At 45.6% G+C, this 20,643-nt stretch overlaps 1 protein-coding gene across 1 annotated transcript in view; it reads right to left on the bottom strand.

The window, feature by feature from the left end:
* Positions 1 to 20,643, bottom strand: part of LOC124552672 (chondroadherin-like protein) — a 186,806-nt gene that overhangs the window by 22,743 nt on the left and 143,420 nt on the right. The window contains exons 13-14 of the mRNA XM_047126996.1: positions 17,631 to 17,890; positions 11,503 to 11,715 (exon numbers count right to left, since the gene is read on the bottom strand). Of these exons, the coding sequence (XP_046982952.1) occupies positions 11,503 to 11,715; positions 17,631 to 17,890 (473 nt within the window). The remainder of the gene's footprint in view (positions 1 to 11,502; positions 11,716 to 17,630; positions 17,891 to 20,643) is intronic.

Below are 20,643 nucleotides of genomic sequence, written 5' to 3'. Positions count from 1 at the left end.
GAAGAAACCCTAATAACTGGTACAGAGGGCTGCACTCTGTGCCACACTCTTCACAGTGGTTTGCAGATTGTAGATTTAGGTGTAGATGACAATGTATGTAACTAGAATAGTTAACAGAAACTTGCAGGTACCAATAATGACTGTTAAAACCCAAAATTTTACAATATTTTCTATGTGAAAGTTGACAATACTCATTACTTCAGAAGTGCCATTTGTTTGTAAATCCCATTGTGATACTTAAAGTTTTATGAAATTTTAATTCTTCTCTGTAAATCAAGAGAAGTTAAAATTGTAAGAATGAGAAATTATATGTAATTGTAAAGGCCAATGGAGCGCCAGGCACAGGGCTCGTTATTCAGTTATTGAGAAGTCGTCAGTTTGAATCTGTTGTGTAGCACATTTTGAGGCTAAAATGCACTATTTTTGAACCAGTTCAGTTAATGAATTCTTCACGCTGTGCTTGATCAGACAGTACAAGTTTTTGTCATATGTAAGGTGGTGTTTTATTCCACAGGTTTGAGTTAAAATCTGGAACTCTATCAACTGTAGACAGTGTGCCAACCTCATCAGCACATGTACATTAATATGTTCTACAGAAATGATTAGCATTTGACCAATGTCGGCCCACAGGTTCACGGTCAACATTGATATTGCAACACTACATCTATATCTACATCTACATGATTACTCTGCAATTCACATTTAAGTGCTTGGCAGAGGGTTCATCAAACCACAATCATACTATCTCTCTACCATTCCACTCCCGAACAGCGCACGTGAAAAATGAACACTTAAACCTTTCTGATCGAGCTCTGATTTCTCTTATTTTATTTTGATGATCATTCCTACCTATGTAGGTTGGGCTCAATAAAATATTTTCGTATTCAGAAGAGAAAGTCGGTGACTGAAATTTCGTAAATAGAATTCGCCGCGCCGAAAAAGTCTTTGCTTTAATGACTTCCATCCCAACTTGCGTGTCATATCTGCCACACTCTCTCCCCTATTACGTGATAATACAAAACAAGCTGCCCTTTTTTGCACCTACTGGTTAGCTGTGCCTACTGCTCTCGTCGCTATAAACTGAAGGCGATGGATGAGTGTGACTTGAGCAGGTGTGCAGGATGCCTTGCAGATGCACGCACAAAAAGTACTGTCAAATCTTAAGAGGGCTCATTATTGGCATGAGAGAATATGATGCATACATCTGGGAAACTGCTGCTCGTGTGGGACGAATTGTTTTGGCAGAGCAACAGGTGTGTGCAGAATGCTTCACAGAAGCCCGTAGAACACGAGGAGAAGAGTTAGGTCGCACTACCCAGAGCGAGCCCTGAGAAGATCAACACCTCAGCCGAATGGCATTGCAGGACTACCCTTCTCAGCTCTGGCACGACAGCGGAATAGTGTGACACGTCGTACACTATCAGGGTGACAGTCTGTCGCCGGTTATTACGGCACGGGCTACGCACGTGTCGCCCAATTCTCCACCTGACTTTGAAGAATGTTCAGAAATGTGCTAAACGACAGTGGTGTACGGAGCAATGCCATCGGCAAATGGAATGGCAGGAGATAGTGTTCTCTGGTTTGTTTATTTGAAAATAATGGCTGCACTTTGGCTCTCCACAGACAGGGTGAGCGGCATCACCGTCACTGCATTCGCACGAGACCTCGTGGCCTGACGGTGTGGGTTGTTGTCGAGTTCTACCACAAATCACAGATGGTTCTTGTCCAGGGCACCGTGGTCAGTCTGACCTATGTGAATGACATCCTGGAACCTGTGGCCATATCCTTTCTGCACAACACCCCAGACGCCATTTTTCAGCAAGACAATCCACTGCTGCATGAACATGTGCCTTCTTTGTGTCACAGGATGTCAGCCTTTTGCCCTAATGCACGAGATCACCAGACTTGTTGCCAGTTGAAAAAGTGTGGGATGTTGTTGTTGTTGTGGTCTTCAGTCCTGAGACTGGTTTGATGCAGCTCTCCATGCTACCCTATCCTGTGCAAGCTTCTTCATCTCCCAGTACCTACTGCAATCTACATCCTTCTGAATCTGGGATACGGTCCAAAAAAGGGAGCAGTGCTGTGACCCAATGCCAACCACCACAGGCGAACTTTGGAGGCAGGCGAATACAGCATGGACGGCCTATAGCCCAGAAAGCGACTCGTGTCTTATACGTGCCAATGCCATACTGCATAGAACAAGTTATCAGAGCCCATTGCAGAACCTGTGCCTACTAAGCGTCAGGAGACATACTGAACTGAGGTGACTGAAATGTTAAACATTTCTGCAAAACATACTAATTTACATGTCCTGCGAATGTGTACGTCCTTATCTCTTGTCATTCAAGGTGTTCTGGTTTTCCTGAACATGTCTGTATTTATTAAGATTTTTTATATTCCTCCTGTTGCAACATTAAATACAAACATGATTATTTTAAACTGGTTGCGCTTTTGAAGATATATATTTGGCTGTAGATAATAGGATAAATTAGAGCTTCTAATATTACATGGGCCGACTTCATTTGCAGTAGGATTTAGAAACATATAAATAATAAAATACCTTAAAGAAATCAATCTATTGACATGTGACAAACAGGGTTCCAGGAAATGTCATTTATGTGAAACATAACTGACTACGTTTGGACAAAGTGTGAGTGCTACAACAGGGGACATCAAGCTCGCAGTTTTAGATTATCTGAAGGCTTTTAATACTGTTCCTCATAAGTACCTTGTAATAGAATTTCATTCCTAGGGAGCATCACCTCAGTTGTGTGACAGGATTCATGATCTATCAGAAAGGTCACAGTTCATAGCAATAATGGGAAGATGTCTGCTGAAACCTGCTGTTCTTAGCCCATAGAAATGATTTAGGAGACAATTTGAGCACCTCTATTATTTTGTTTACTGGACATTAACTTACAGAATCACCTGTATCAGTAGAGGACCAAAACAAATTGCAAAATGATGTTGACAAGATATCTGCATGCTGCAGAAAGTGACAAGTGACCCTAAACAATACAAAGTTAGAGATTGTTATGTGGAAAAAATATTAAACACACACAAATTTATAGGCAGTTGGTTGAACTAAATACTTGGGTATTACAATTGCAAAGAATTTATATTGCAACTACCATACAGAAATTCTTGTGAGGGAAGGCAAACCAAAGGTTGTGTTTTATCGGTAGAACACTTTAAAGATGTAACACATCTGCTAAAGAGTTGCCTATCCTATGCTTGTATCTCCTCTTCTGAAATGTTGCCGCACGATATGGGATCCTTACCACATAGGATTGACAAAGAACATCAAAAGAGATCGAAGAAGGGCAGCAGGTTCTGAATTATTGTGAGATGGGAGAGAGTGTCATGCATATTATCAGCTAGTTAGGGGTGACAGTCAGTATTACAAATGTGTTTTTATTGTGGAGAGATCTTTTCACTAAGTTTCAATCACCAGCTTTCTGCTAACAGTGCAACCAATGCAAAAATATTTTGTTGACTCCGATCTACATAGAGAGAAATGATTGTGGTAATATGAGGGAAGATAAAAAAGTGTTGTTGTTGTGGTCTTCAATCATGAGACTGGTTTGATGCAGCTCTCAATGCTACTCTATCCTGTGCAAGCTTCTTCATCTCCCAGTACCTACTGCAACCTACATCCTTCTGAATCTCTTTAGTGTATTCATCTCTTGGTGTCCCTCTACGATTTTTACCCTCCACGCTGCCCTCCAGTACTAAATTGGTGATCCCTTGATGCCTCAGAATATGCTCTACCAACCGATCCCTTCTTATAGTAAAGTTGTGCCACAAATTTCTCTTCTCTCCAATCCTATTCAACACCTCCTCATTAGTTATGTGATCTACCCATCTAATCTTCAGCATTCTTCTGTAGCACCACATTTTGAAAGCTTCTATTCTCTTCCTTTCCGAACTGTATATCGTCCATGTTTCACTTTCATACATTGCTACACTCCGTACAAATACTTTCAGAAATGTCTTCCTGACACTTAAATCTATACTCGATGTTAACAAATTTCTCTTCTTCAGAAACGCTTTCCTTGCCATTGCCAGTCTACATTTTATATCCTCTCTACTTCGACCATCATCAGTTATTTTGCTCCCCAAATAGCAAAATTCCTTTACTACTTTAAGTGTCTCATTTCCTAATCTAATTCCCTCAGCATCACCCAACTTAATTCAACTGCATTCCATTATCCTCGTTTTGCTTTTGTTGATGTTCATCTTACATCCTGTAGTAACACTGTTCACGTTTACGTCCCACTTCACTTAGCGTAGACCGGGACTGTGTCCTAGGCATGCCCGATGTTAACTGACTGGGCACGGCCCGTGCTGCCGGAGTTGTTGTTGTTGTTGCCATGCCGGCAGAGGTCACGTCCGAATTCTCGCGTGCCCTCTGGTGGACAGGACTCTACTTGCGGCAACTACCGTCCGTGACGCGCCGTGCCAATGTGCGCCTCCCGCGATCTTTCTGGTGGCTACTACACTCTCCTCCTTCGGGGGGTGAAGCCACTGTGATCCACTGTGTCGGAAGGTGGAGTGTCGGGCAGGAGCGATGACCTCCACATCCATTGGATGGCCGGAGTCAAGGGGTTCTGCCAACCTTCGAGCCGGAACCTTCGAATACGGCTGGAAGTGACCCACACGAAGAGGCCCCCGTCGTCCCACAGCCGGAGCCCGGGACAGAACGGGCGACAAGCTGTCGAACTCCGGATCCTGTTCCACCTCGGGAGGGGCAAGACTCAGTGGCGGGGACGAAGGGGAAGGGACGACCACAGGTGAACCAACCTCCTGAGAAACTGGGCCCGCTAGGGGGGCCGGCTCTCGCTGGGGCATCTCGAACGATGGCGATGCCGGTGCTGGAGCTACTGTAGGCTGCCAAGGCTGAGAACCATAGCAGTGCGGCAGAGGCACAGCGGGGAGAGGAGGCAACGTCCCCTGTGAAACCAACACAGGTGCCGGCAATGGGGAAGCCGGTGTCCTAGAGAGCGGAGGGTGGGTGCCCGAACGTGGACGTAGCTGATTTTGGTGACGACGTACCACCCTGTCCCCCGCCTGCAAGGTATAGAGCCGGCGGCCATTTCAGTGCAGGACCACTGCTGGTATCCAACGTGGATTGCGACCAAACCCACGGGCCCAGACCGACATACCCAGTGGAAAGCCAGGTACTCCGTTTTGTGAAGACTGGCGAGGACCAGGCCGGAGGAGGTGCAGCAGAGTCCTAGGTTGACGCCCATGGAGGAGCTCTGCGGGGCTGCGTTCTCCCATTGGTGTGGTCAGGTATGCTGTCAAGAAAAACGTCAATGCTTCCTCCGCAGGAAATTCGTGCACATACTTTTTCATCTGCGCCTTAAATGTGCACACCATGCGCTCGGCTTCCCCATTCGATTGTGGATGGAAGGGGGGAGAGCAAACGTGCCGAATACCGAAGCGCCTACAAAAATCCTGGAAGGTCTGCGAAATAAACAGTGGTCCATTGTCAGAGACCAGGGTGATTGGCAGACCTTCCACAGAAAAGATTTTTGCTAGTGCCTGGATTGCAACTTCTGAAGTGGTTGAGGAGCAGCAAACCACATATGGGAATCGGGAATAAGCATCAATGACAATGAGCCAAAAACCGTTGAGAAACGAGCCCGCAAAATCAATGTGAACACATTCCCATGCTTGGGTTGCCGGCGGCCACAAAGAGGACGCTGCCCTGGGAGATGCCTGTTGGCTCGCACACTGGGAACAGGCGGCCACCAAGTGCTCAATTTCTCTGTCAATACCGGGCCAGTACACATGTCTGCGAGCCAAGGTTTTAGTACGGGAAACACCCCAGCATGTAATAACGTGAGGACCTCCCGTCGTAAACTTGCAGGAACAACCACGCGAGGAGCTGTATCATCGGTAGCCAGAAGGAGAATGCCTTCCAAGACCGAGAGGTGGTCCCGTAGAAGAAAATAATTACGAAGAGGGTCCGAGGCCCGGCCCGGAGGGCGGGATGACCACCCCTGCTGAATGAGGCGAACTACTTGCCGGAGAACCGGGTCAGCTGCCGTTTCCCTGGCGACTCGAGAACTAGTGATCTGGAAGCCATCAACCGCTTGGCGGGACGCCTCATCCAAATGAAAACACATAATCTCCTCTCGATCGAACGTAGGATCCGGGCCCACCAGAAGACGGGAAAGAGTGTCGGCGTTGGCATGCTGTCCTGTAGGGCGAAAATGAATGTCATAATGGTACTTAGAGAGGATCAAGGCCCAGCGCTGTAGTCTGTGGGCCGCCCTATCCGGAATCTGAGAGGCGGGGCCAAATAACGATATTAACAGCTTATGGTCAGTGATTAACTGAAACTTCGTGCCATACAAGAAAGGGTGAAACTTGGTAACAGCGTAGACAATGACCAAAGCCTCTTTTGCCACCTGGGAGTAACGGGCCTGCGCGGGACTAAGCGTTTTAGACGCAAACGCCAGTGGTTGCTCGGAACCATCTGCGTTGCGATGGGCCAGGACCGTCCCCACCCCATACTGTGAAGCATCTGTAGCCAGGACCAAGCCCTGGGAATGAACCGGTGGTAATAGGCTATCTTGCCTAAAAAAGCTTGTAACTCTTTCAGTGAAGTGGGCCGAGGAAGGTTGACGATACCTTGGACCAAACTTCCTAGTGGCTGGATGCCGTGCCGAGATATGGTGTAGCCCACATACTCAATGGATGGTTGGAAGAAGGTTGACTTATGCAGGTTGCAACGCAAGCCCACGGACCTGAATTTGAGAAAGAGGGTGCGAAGGTTGTGCAAGTGTTCCTTCGTGCTGCGGCCTGTGACAAGTATGTCATCCAGGTAATTAATACAATGAGGAATTGTCGACGTGACATGCTCAAGATAATGCTGGAATATCGCCGGGGCACTGGATATTCCAAAGGCCAACCGCTGGTATTGGTAAAGGCCAAACGGGGTGTTGACGACCGCCAACCGTTTGGAGTCCTCATCGAGTGGTATCTGATGATAAGCCTCCGACAGATCGATTTTCGAAAAATATTGGCCTCCCGCCATGGAGGAGAACAATTCATCAGCACGAGGCAAAGGATAGATGTCCACCACCAATTGGGAATTAATGATGGCCCTGAAATCGCCACAAAGACGTAATTTTCCCGAGGGCTTCCTTACAATAACGAGGGGCGAAGCCCACTCACTGGAAGAAATGGGAAGAACGACCCCTAGGGCTGTCAGCCGGTCTAGCTCTTCCTTTACCTGAGGGCGGAGAGCCAAGGGGATCTGCCTCGCGCGTAGAAAACGCGGGCGAGCCGACGCCTTCAACGTTAAGTGAGCTTCAAAATCTGAAACACGCCCCAGGCCCTCCTCAAAAATATCTGGAAAGTCTGAGATCAAAGATTCCAATGATTGATAGGGAACGTCTTCGGAGGCCAACTGTATGGTGTCAGCGATAGAAAAACTGAAAGCTTGAAAGGCATCCAGGCCAAAAAGGTTAGCTGAGCTCGCATCACTGACAACAATAAAAGTAATAGGCCGAGTGACTGATTTGTAAGTCACGTCGGTAGTGAATTGACCCAGTAGGGGAATGAACTGTTTACCATAACCGCGTAGACGCTGGTAAACTGGCGCCAACGGGGGCGATCCAAGATCGGAATAAGTTTGTGCATTCAACAACTAAACTGCCGCGCCCGTATCTACTTGCAGTTGTAACCGGCGCGACCGAACCGACACCTCGATAAAGAGTTTGCGTGCCGATGCGTCGGGAGCCTGGCCCGATGAAACTTCCTGAATGTCAACGTCCATGTCCTCTGTACCTGCTTCCTTCGATTCTTTTGAGGCTGAGCGGCAAACTTTAGCAATGTGACCTTTTCTATTACATTTGCGACAACGCTGGGGGCACTCTGACCAATCGTGATGTATATAGCACGACGCACAGGACGGCAACAGGGGCCGGCGGTCGGAATTCTGTTTACGCGCCGTGCGGGAGCGGCCGTAACGGCTGGATTGTACCGCTCGCACGTCGTCCACCCCGGACACAGTGGACGCGGCCGCGCCGCCCTGAACCTCCGCGACGTCGCACCACGCTTCCAGCTGTTGACCCGCTGCGTGAGAAACTTCATACGATTGAGCAATGGACAGGACTTCCTCGAGGGAAGGGTTTTCTAACTGCAGGGCCCGTTGCCGGACCTCCCTATCAGGGGCCGAACGAACAATGACGTAGCGTACCATAACGTGGGCATACGACTCTCGCGACTTCTCCGTGACAAAATGACACTTGCAACTAAGACCGTGCAGGGTAGCGGCCCACGCCCGGTAAGACTGATGGGGCTGTTTCTTGCATTGATAGAACTCGACCCTAGCCGCCACAACATGCGTGCGGCGGCGATAATATGAAGAGGGTGTAACACTCCGGTTTATTTTACTTATCCCGCTCGATCGGGATCTGATAGCAGCCCAAATAGATAATAACTAATGTGACCGTGTACCTAATGGGGCTGGCAATCGGATTGGACTGCTACGGAGTTGTTACATTCCATTTTGTCCTCCTCGAATGCTGTAATAATGAAATGTCTGGTGGCAGGAAGAACAACAACACAGCTTCATTAATCAACGACCTATATTCTCACAAAAACACAAAGTAAGGAGACAGCCACTGCCTTCGTCGTACAGAATTAATAACGGCTAGTCTCAGCACAGGCCCATTTGTTATTCATTATCATCACACGCAAATTTTAATCACTGTATCCAACACTGCAATCCAACACTGCAATCCAAATAATGCCGGCGCGGTAGACGCGAAAATACAAATATCGGCACTTAAATATCACTGAATCACACTAGTAATTGTACTTGTTCACTTTCCCGTATATTTCTAACACAAAAGGGGTTGAACCGCGGCGATGGCCACCCCCTTTGTCGGTACGGCCTTGCATTACGGCCACCGGCCGCCCCACGGCCCGGCCCGCAGCCTGGGTCCCACTCTACTACTCTCTCAACACTCGCTCTCGCTCTCGCAACCCGACACACACTATCGATTGTTTGTCCTGTCGACCTGTGCTGTTGCAAAACTTATAGTAAGGGCCTACGGACCCCTTACAACAGCAATGAACACAATGCGTCAAAAGACAAGGACGAGGGTTCCTGCAACGGCGCTAGCTGCCGCAAAACTTGATACAGCGAGGGAGATATCCGAGACAAGAAGAGAGCACGACATACCTCCGCATCGGCAACATCAAACGCCTGGAAATGCTGTCGAAGGCGATGTTCATATGCGTCCCAATCCTCCGCTGTCTCGTCATATGGGGGAAAGGGAGGAGGGAACGGCGCCGGAGCAGACGGCGTGGAGAGCAACGCCGGTAGCACTTGTTTCATGGTGGCCATGAGCTCCGTCTGCTGCGCAACCAAAACCCACACCAAATCCTCCATGCCATGGAGAAGCTGCGAAACCAGAACAACGATGCAACACGTGAAAGAACGACCCTACTCGTCGCCAATTGTGTAGTAACACTGTTCACGTTTATGTCGCACTTCACTTAGCGTAGACCGGGACTGTGTCCTAGGCATGCCCGATGTTAACTGACTGGGCACGGCCCATGCTGCCGGAGTTGTTGTTGTTGTTGTTGTTGTTGTTGTCATGCCGGCAGAGGTCGCGTCCGAATTCTCGCGTGCCCTCTGGTGGACGGGACTCTACTTGCGGCAACTACCGTCCGTGATGCGCCGTGCCAATGTGCGCCTCCCGCGATCTTTCTGGTGGCTACTACACATCCTCCTTTCAAAACACTGTCCATTCCGTTCAACTGCTGTTCCAAGTCCTTTGCTGTCTCTGACAGAATTACAATGTCATCGGCGTACCTCAAAGTTTTAATTTCTTCTCCCTGGATTTTAATACCTACTCCAAACTTTTCTTTTGTTTCGTTTACTGCTTGCTCAATATACAGATTGAATAACACCGGGGAGAGGCTACAACCCTGTCTCACTCCCTTCCCAACCACTGCTTCCCTTTTATGCCCCTCAACTCTTATAACTGCCATCTGGTTTCTGCACAAATTGTAAATAGCCTTTCGCTCCCTGTATTTTACCCCTGCCACCTTTAGAATTTGGAAGAGAGTATTCCAGTCAACATTGTCAAAAGCTTTCTCTAAGTCTACAAATGCTAGAAACATAGGTTTACCTTTCCTTAATCTTTCTTCTAAGGTAAGTCGTAAGGTCAGTATTGCCTCACGTGTTCCATCATTTCTACGGAATCCAAACTGATCTTCCCTGAGGTCGTAATTTTTTGACCAAAACGTTTAATAAGTAAAAAAAAATCACAAATGAACTTACATCTTTGATGTACTTTTCTATATAATCACCAATGTTCTCAACACATTTCTCCCATCTTGGTACCACTTTCAATACGGCCTGTTTGTAGAAGTCCATTTGGCTGGAGTATAGCCATCTGCAGTTTTGGATTTGACTTATGCATCCATCGCAAAGTGTTGTTTGGCCAGGAATTTCCTCATCAAACCAAACAGATAACACTCAGGTGCTGCAAAATCCTGATGGTATGGTGGATGCTGGGGCACCTCTCACCCGAATCTGGCTATTTTCTTATGAACAGGAGCAGCAACATGGGGGCGAGCAGTGTCACGAGGAAGAATGACACCGTCAGCTTTAATGTTGTGGCACTTGTCACGAAGGGCCCGATGCAAGTTAACCAGGCTTTTAATGGAAGTTGTAGCATACTCAGTGCTCCCATGTTGTGCAAAGCCCACCAATAACAATCCGTGCAGCACTGCAGCTCCTACTGCCTGCTCGGAGTGTGGCGAAACACTAAGTTTCACAAGGTCCTCTTGGAAGAATACACACCACGTGGAGACATTACTACAGTCCATACATCTCTGTAGGACAAACTTCTAACTATATTGTTGTAAAATTTCAATATTCCAGCTGCAACAATGGGGGAGAAAAAAATTATTGCGCATTACTTTCAGATCCCCCCCTCATAAAATAAGACAAATCGGGTTTTGGAGGGAAGACTTGTGAGTTCATTTTTCCCACGTGGTATTCAAAAATTAAATGGTTGGAAAATAGTCTAAAACTGGCTCTCTGATTCCGATGTCAAACACTTCAGTGCGTTATTTACATAGATGATGATGGACAGCCATTCGAAATTAGACCAAAATCATTTTGGTGAATGAATAATTTGGTGTCAGCTGTATTATGTCACCAACATGTAGGACATCTGTACCTAATTCAGCTGACGCCAAGTTATTTAGATCCATCGAATATTTTTTTATGTACTTGCATGTGAATTACAGAGTAGTCAAGGAGACATAGATGTTTGTGCTATGCTAAGCAATGCCAAGCATTTATTCTTGACATTTGTGGCTTTCAGGTAAGAGCACGACAAGGACATTTGCAGAGACTTCCGTCGCACGGGGAAGCAGAACACAATATCCCTGACGAGCAGTCGGAGTTTGCCCGCACGTTCCCCACAACACGTCAAATTCTGCAGCAATGCAATCACAGACCTGGGGTATCCGTAGACGGCGAGCTCCCGGAGGGACCTCAGCCCGCGGAAAGCGGCGGCCTCGATGCGGGTGCACTGCGGCAGGTCGCTGGCATCTAGGCGGGCCAGGGTTCGCAGCCCGTCCAGGTCGCCGGCCTGCACTGCCGCCACCGGGTTCCCCGACAGCCGCAGCTCCTGCAGTGCCGGCAGCCGTCGCCACGTCTCACGGTCCAGCCTGCCACACAGGTGAGGTATATCTTCCTGCACGGTTCTCCAATCGTGGGTGGGTGTTTTGGATGGAGTTGAGGAATAAATGCACGTATGTACTTTATATTTTATTCCAGTCTAATTATTTATGCACTAAATTGTTGTTTAACCTCTTTCATATTCGTTATTGTAAAAACAACTGAATTTTTACACTGAACACAGACATAAAAAAAGTTCTCCATCCATACAGGCTGTCTTATTTATCCTGATTACCTCAAATAATTTTTTATAAAGAAGAAAAATAAAAAATAAATGTATCAAGCACATGTTGAACAGCAGTACATCTTTTTAAAAGAGTACCCTCTATTTTTTTTATCCAGTAATGTACTTTGTCCCTTCTTTTCAAAAATGTATTACAATGTACTTTTCACATAAACATGGCAGTATGTAAAATGTAATAGAAACGTGACTTACACTATTGTGTACTAAAGTGCGCATCATTTACAACGGCGGCCGAGTTTAGGTTTGTTCTGCGCATCTGATGTCACAAAACACAGTCAGCTAATGAACAGAGAACGGCGTTGCCAGAGCTCGACTGCAGTGCAGAGCACGGACGAGTGTCTTCAGTTTTAGAAACGTTCAGTCATAAATAAAGTAACTGAACAAAAGCAATGTCTTGATAGCAGATTTTCTTTTATAGAAAGCTTGGAAAAAGCATTCTTTATACCAATTGCTTCATATTCTATTAATTAATTAAACCAAACAAGCAATAAGCCTCCTAATTCAGGTGATAGCAAGGAAAGGTGTTTGTATCATTCTAACTAACCGCTTTTTCGCAATAAAGAACAGCGGTAATTGTTTCTTTCCTATTGTACTTCGACAAAACGTGAGTAATTCACAGTCATACCAACAGTGTTTGTCTGTATTTTGCGTGCTAGTTTAAAGTCCTTCAGAAGGTCCACTGGATGACAAGTTGCGTTAGCGTAATGGTTAAAGTGTTTAGCTGCTAGCCGAAAGGTCCTGAGTTCAAACCTTCCTCGGTGTTTCATATTTTCTTTATTTTAAAACAATATTGAAGTGTCTTACTTCATGAATTTTATTCGTTTGAATGTAATTTTTTGAAATTTCTAGTGACAACTAAAATCAACCGTACGAAAAAGTATACGCTGTGGTCTTTTACCTCTGCAAACTCTTCAAAATTTCGTGCAATAGTTTACTACATCTAATGCTACACAATAACTGTGTTGAACATCGAAACAAAATTAAGTCATTTATGGGGGGCAGCTATCAGTCAAGAAGATGTGTAAAAATCAATTTATTTGGCCAAATACTTTTTGTGAAATCGAATGATAAAGTGTGTCAAAGCAGTCGAAACACCATGTATCTGCACAGGCGAGCAGTGCAGTGATGACAAAATCGCGCACAGCGCGGAATGCAGGGAGCACGTCTCTGTAGCAGCGAAAGGGTTAATGCGGCCGTGGTGGCTTTACTTCATAAACTGCGTGCTCCCCCCAAACGTAAGATTGCGAACTATACTATGGCGCTACTTCTCTTGGCGCGTACAACTGGCAACGTAGCAATCTCCTGTGTCTGGGCGGGCATGCGCTAACTGCCAAGATAAAAGAATTGAACTATTGCACACAGTACACGTATCCCAGGTAACATAACCCATCAACTTGCTGGCGTTGATAGTAAACAAATGGAAACACAATGAAAATGCACATCAGTCAATAATTTTCAGTCAACAAGATTTGTGTGAGTACAGTGTACACCAATGAAGAGAAGATACACAAAATATAATTTAAAAGTATTACAGTACTGTACTACATATATCCATACCTGTATTAAAAAAAAAAAAGTAAATGTTGATAGTTCTTCACTGAGTGCTTTGAAATTCTGACACAAATGCATATCTTTTTATACTCCTACTGAACTCCATACAAACACTGCCCACCACCACACTGAATGCTGCCTGGCGAGGTTGTAGGTGCGTGGCACAGTAACAGAGGTATGTAAGTGGAGTAGACATGGATGGCGAATCCCCCTAGTGAAGGCATGGGCTACAAATGGGGAAATCCACTGAAATAAGCAACTTTGACAAAGAGCAGATTATTATTACACAGAGTCTGTGAAAGAATATCTCAAAAATGGCGAAGCTGTTCGAATGTCCATGTGCTACTGTCATGAGCATCTATGGAAAGAAGAGATAGAAGGACGGTGAAATTACCACTACGCACTAAGTGGTTGGATGTCCACAACTGGTTGGAGGCTGGTCTGCTAGGTAAAGTAGGACAGATGGTGATCTGTAGCATCCTTGCTGAAAGAGCAAGATGGTTGTGTGCGCACACGTGTTTCAGAGTGCACTGTTGAACACGGAGCTCTGCAGCAGACCAACTATACGTGTTCATATGTTGATCCACTGACATCATCAATTACAATTTCAGTGGTCACGAGACTATCAGGGTTTGACTGTCAACCAATGGAAATGTGTCGCTCTTTAGGTGAATCGCATTTTTGCTACACAAGGTTGACGGTGATCTCCACAAATGCTGCCATCGAGTTGAACAGCGACTAGAAACATGCAGCATACCACAGACTCGTGTTGGTGGGAGCAGTATTATGTGACAGGAGACATTCTCCCGCATTTGCACGGTGTAATGTAACGGACTACTGAAACTACCGATACCACCGGCTGGCGAGGTGTGCGGTGCTGTCAATCAACTTGAAGGAGCAAGTGAACTTTATCTACATATACACAAACTGAAATATTATTATTTTGTTACAAAACTGTTAATATGAGGACAATCATGAGGTATATTGCTGCAGAACTATATTATAAACACTTTTCATTTTTCATACTACGTTTTTCATATATGTATACGTGCAATCGGTAAAATATCGATATACAACCAAGGTTGGCAGTACTGCACAGTTTGTAAGCTCTGTGAACAGGAGCCGGTTGTTGGTGGGTGTAGAGACAATGGGCAGTTGGCGTTGAGACGTCTTGTAATACGCTTGCTTTGAGAAGGTCAAGGATAGAGGGAACGAACTGATGTATTGGAAAAGCTGTTACATTGAAAATTATTGAATATTGTCATGATCAGCATTTATAAAATAAAAGTTGGAAGTTTAAATATGTGTCAGTTCTTACACAGCAGAATACACACCCTGGACCTCCAATTGATTTAACAAACAGCGGATGGCGAGATTCACCACTGGACAACGAGCATGCAACATTGACAAATAAAGGTAAGAAAGCTATATTACTCTAAATTCAAATTGTGATGATACTTTTCTTTCTCCATGTCTTCAACCCTGTATGTACTCTGTTGTTAGAGTGAACAGTGTGATGGGGACTTGTGGTCGACTAGGCACACCAGGGAGACCACACAGGTTTAAAATGGTAATTTGTAGCTTAATATACTACTACTGATAATAATTAATATTTGTCCCCCAGAGAAAGAGGTGCATTACAACTTGACCCGTGGTAGTAACTGAAGACACGTTGGTAGCTGCGAACAACATGCACCCATTCATGCTTGATGTCTTCTCCAATGGCAAAGTCATCTTTCAGCAGTATAACTGTCCACATCTCGGAGCCACAACTGTACTACAGTGGTCTGGCGAGCAGTAAAACTCACGTCGATGTGTCGGCAACAAATTTGCCTGATGTGAATCCTATGGAACCCTTGTGGGTTACTATCTAGCACCATCACCACGTACGCATATCAGCGGCCCACTATTTATGCAAATTACATGGTCTGTGCATAGACAGCTAATGCCACATATCTCCACAAACCTAACAACAAACTGACGGATCCCTGGTACTCTGAATCAGTTACGTATTTTTTTCCAAAGACGGACAAACAAGCTATTAAGCAGGTGGTCATAATGTCTTGGCTCTCAGTGTATATGGTGCTCCCATAGCTTTATAAAAATGTGTGTATTCAAATGCAACATTTTCAAATAAATCTGTGAAGAACATACATTTGCACCTGTATAAATAAAAATGTAAATGTTCATTGCTACAAAGTCTTAAATTTCTGAAAGTTTACCGATTGCTTTGAAACTTCGAAACAACATTGCATTCAGGTATGTGTGTGTTTTTACATACCTGTTTTTTAAATATATGTAATATATAAATAAATATCTAATATACAAACAGGAGGTGTTATTACCAAATATCTCAAAAATTTTCTCAGTTGATTTACTTAGAATTTTTACACATTACCATAATAAACAGTCACCCACATATATATTGCATGCACAAACAGGGTGTTGGAAATGCTCATTCCAAACTTTTAGGACCTGTAGGCAGGAGTGAGTGCATAATGTTTGGAAAAGGAACCTATGTCTGGAAACATATCATTCTGCTCTATAATGATATCAGTTCAGATGTGCTACGTGTCCACATCTGTTGACAGAAAGAGAGTCTCAGATTTACTTGTCATAGCATGCAACAGGGTAGAGAGGATGATGTGTACTACTTTTCGGGTCATATGCAAAGTTTAATTTGTGAGACAGCTGTAGTGACAGAGAAAGATCTGCTGGCACGAGTTCTGACTGCCGCCCTAGAAACTAAAGAGTCACCAGATGGGACGGAGTGGGTATACGAGAACATGCTCCATAGGTGCAGTGGCTGTAATAATATCGGTGGTGGCCTCTTTGAGCCACTGTTGTAATGAATCGGTACTGTTCTGTTCATACAGTATGCTGGATAGATATGTGTGTGTGTGTGTGTGTGTGTGTGTGTGTGTGTGTTACCCCTAAGGTAAGTCTTTCTGCTCCCAGGACTGGAATGACTCCTTACCCTCTCCCTTAAAACCCACATCCTTTCGTCTTTCCCTCTCCTTCCCTCTTTCCTGATGAAACAACCGTGGGTTACGAAAGCTTGAAATTTGTGTGTGTGTGTTTTTTATTGTGTGTGACTTACCAAATGGGAAAGCGCTGGTACATAGACACAATAAAAAATACACAAACACACACACAAATAGCTAGCTTTCACAACCCACGGTTGCTTCATCAGGAAAGAGGGAAGGAGAGGGAAAGACGAAAGGATGTGGGTTTTAAGGGAGAGGGTAAGGAGCCATTCCAACCCCGGGAGCGGAAAGACTTACCTTAGGGGGAAAAAGGGACAGGTATACACTCATGCACACACGCACGCACACACACACACACACACACACACACACACACACACACACACACACACACGTCCATCTGCACATATACAGACACAAGCAGACATATGTAACGGCAAAGAGTTTGGGCAGAGATGTCAGTCGAGGCGGAAGTACAGAGGCAAAGATGTTGTTGAGTGACAAGTGATGTACGAGGGGCAGCAACTTGAAATTAGTGGAGGTTGAGGCCTGGTGGGTAATGGGATGAGAGGATATATTGAAGGGCAAGTTCCCATCTCCAGAGTTCTGATAGGTTGGTGTCACTGGGAAGTATCCAGATAACCCGGACGGTGTAACACTGTGCCAAGATGTGCTGGCTGTGCACCAAGGCATGTTTAGCCACAGGGTGATCCTCATTACCAACACCAACAAACACTGTCTGCCTGTATCCATGAGAGAGAGAGAGAGAGGAGAGAGAGAGAGAGAGAGAGAGAGAGAGAGAGAGAGAGAGAGAGACATGAGTTGGACACTATAAATGTGTGCTTTTGTTTCCTTTCCATTTAACCAGAATGATTGACAGCAACACATGACTGGGAGCACTTAGTTGTAAATAAGAAAACATTGTCACTATTACTATTGCCCACAGATGACTAGCCTTTCTACCCTCTCTTCGCCAGTCTACAAGCTGCAGATCCAATATCAAACACTGGTACTTAGCGACCATAACAGAACAGGTGGCATGCCTGCAGGTGTGTGGAGTGGATCAGTGTCCCCCCCCCCCCCCCTCCTCCTGCCCCCGCAGACACACGCCGCCCCCACTCACCTGGAGAGCTGGTTGTGGGAGACGTCGAGCACCTCCAGCAGGGTGGCCCGCTCGAAGGCGGCGGGTGGCAGGCGCGCCACGGCATTGCCGGACAGGTCGAGCTCCCTCAGGAAGGGCGTCTCCAGTGGGCCGGCGGGCAGTGCCGTCAAGTTGACGCGTGACAGCCGCAGCCGCCGCACCGTCTTGGGCTCGGACAGCACCGCCGCCACCGCTGCTGCACTCAGCGGGTTCTCCGACAGGTCGAGCTGCTTGATGTTCACCTGCGGAGCGACACGGTGCACCGCTCCTGTACCCAGCAGACTCATCACACGCCTCTACCCTAACCTATGAGGTACATACTTTCTGTCTGTACTACAGGGTACAGTCAGTCGCCCGGCAGGTTCTGTAGCTCTGTGTTCACTGGCAACAGTGCTCGCATCACCCCAGCTCGTTACTGGCAGAAGCTGTGACAGCTAAATCACACAAGCAAGAAAATGAGCATAGGCCTCTACCTGATACGATTTTTTCTTCTTACCGGTTTGATGCACCCCTCTACAGATTCTTGTCCTTTGCCAACCTTTTCATTTCAGGGTAAGCCTTGCACCCTGGTCCTCAATTATCTGTTGAAAAATTCTACCTTCCCCTACAGTTTTTACCCTTTACAGGTCCCTCTGGTATCGTGGAAGTTAGTACTCCTTGTCTTTCATACATGACCGATCAGCATTTTTGTCAGTGTTACATGCATGTTCCTCTCTTTACCAATTCTGTGGATCACCTCCTACTTCACACCTTCTCATTCCACCAGATTTTCAACATACACTATGCGATCAAAAGTATCCGGACACCTGGCTGAAAATGACTTACAAGGTTGTGGTACCCTCCATCGGTAATGCTGGAATTCAATACGGTGTTGGTCCATCCTCACTCTCACAGATATATGTTCAATCAGGTGCTGGAAGGTTTCTTGGGGAATGGTAGCCCATTCTTCACATATTGCTGCACTGAGGAGAGGGATCGATGTCAGTCGGTGAGGCCTGGCACAAAGTTGGCATTCCAAAACATCCCGAAGGTGTTCTACAGGATTCAGGTCAGGATTCTGTGCAGGCCAGTCCATTACAGGGATGTTACTGTCATGTAACCAATCCGCCACAGACCGTGCATTATGAACAGATGCTCAATCGTGTTGAAAGATGATGTCGCCATTGCTGAACTGGTCTCCAACAGTGGGAAGCAAGAAGGTGCTTAAAACATCAATATAGGCCTGTGCTGTGATTGTGCCACGCAAAACAACAAGGGGTGTAAGTCACCTCCATGAAAAATATGACCACACTGTAACACCACTGCCTCTGAATTTTACTGATGGCACTACACACACTGCAGATGACTTTCACCAAGCATTTTCCATATCACACCCTACGATCGGATCGCCAAATTGTGTTCCATTATTTGTCACTCCACACAATGTTTTGCCACCGTTCAATCGTCTAATGTTTACACTCCTTACACTGAGCGACGCGATGTTTTGCATTTACTGGTGTGATGTGTGGCTTTTGAGCAACCACTCGACCCTGGAATCCGAGTTTTCTCACCTCCCTCCCACCTAACTGTCATAGTACGTGCAGTGGATCCTGCCACAGTTTGGAATTCCTGTGTGATGGTCTGGATAGATGTCTGCCTATTACACATTACGACCCTCTGCAATTGTCGGCAATCTCTGCAAGTTAACAGACGAGGTCAGCCTGCACACTTTTGTACTGTGTGTGTCCTTTCACATTTCCATTTCACTATCACATCGGAAATATTGAATATAGGGATGTTTAGGAGTGTGGAAATCTCACATGCAAATATATGACACAAGTGACAGCCGGTCGGAGTGGCCGAGCGGTTCTAGGCGCTACAGTCTGGAGCCGCGCGACCGCTACGGTCGCAGGTTTGAATCCTGCCTCGGGCATGGATGTGTGTGATGTCCTTAGGTTAGTTAGATTTAAGTAATTCTAAGTTTTAGGGGACTGATGACCTCAGCAGTTGACTCCCATAGTACTCAGAACCATTTGAATACAAGTGACACCGAATCACCTGACCACGTTCGAAGTCCGTCAGTTCTGCAGAGTGGCCCATTCTACTCTCTCATGTTGTCTAATGACTACTGAGATCACTGATATGGAATACCTGGCAGTAGGTGGCAGCACAATGCACCTAATATGAAAGATGTATGTTTCTGTGGGTGTCCGGATATTTTTGATCACATAGTGTACCTCTTTAACACCACATCTCAAGCACTTCAACTTTCTGCTTTTCTGGTTTTCCCCATCCTCAGTGTTTCACTTCCTTCCCTGAATGCCCTTTTTGTGTTTTATAGTCTGTTTTCCATATCCTCTTTGCTTTGACCGCCACATTTTATTTTCCTCCATGGTACCAGAATTTGTACTCTTTATCTGATTCTTCATCCACAATTTTAGTATTAAGTTTATCATTAATCTCATTTCTGCTTTTGTCGTTCTTCACCTCACTCTCGGTCAGTATTCTGTACCAATTAGACTGTTCATTCCATTCAACAGGCCCTTTAATTCTTCTTCACTGTCACTGAGGATAGCAATGTCATCAGCTAATCCTATGACTGGTATGCTTTCATCCTGATTTTTAATACCACACTTCCATATACAGAGTGAACAGTAGGAGTATAAGATTGAACTCCTGTCATACACCTTTTTTATCCAATTACTTTGTTCTCGGTCTTGCACTCATATTCGTCTCTCTTCATTCTCATACATACATTCAATATAGCGTTCATATTTTTGCACAGCTTACACCTATTTTTCTGAGAATTTTGAGTGTCTTGCGCCACTTTACAGTATCCAACTATTTTCTTAGATTGGCATACCCTATGAGGGAATTTTAATTCCATTACAAAGTGAAACATCATAAATGCGTCTCTGGTGACTTTATCTTTCTTAACCCCAAACTGATTGTCCTCTAAGAGATTCCCAGTTATTTTTTTCATTCTTTGGTATATTATCCTTGTTTGTAACTTGGA

The sequence above is a fragment of the Schistocerca americana genome, chromosome 10 (assembly GCF_021461395.2).
Source record: "Schistocerca americana isolate TAMUIC-IGC-003095 chromosome 10, iqSchAmer2.1, whole genome shotgun sequence".
Classification (NCBI taxonomy): domain Eukaryota; kingdom Metazoa; phylum Arthropoda; class Insecta; order Orthoptera; family Acrididae; genus Schistocerca; species Schistocerca americana.
Note: the sequence above shows the minus strand (reverse complement) of the source record. Positions and strands in the feature narration are given on the sequence as shown.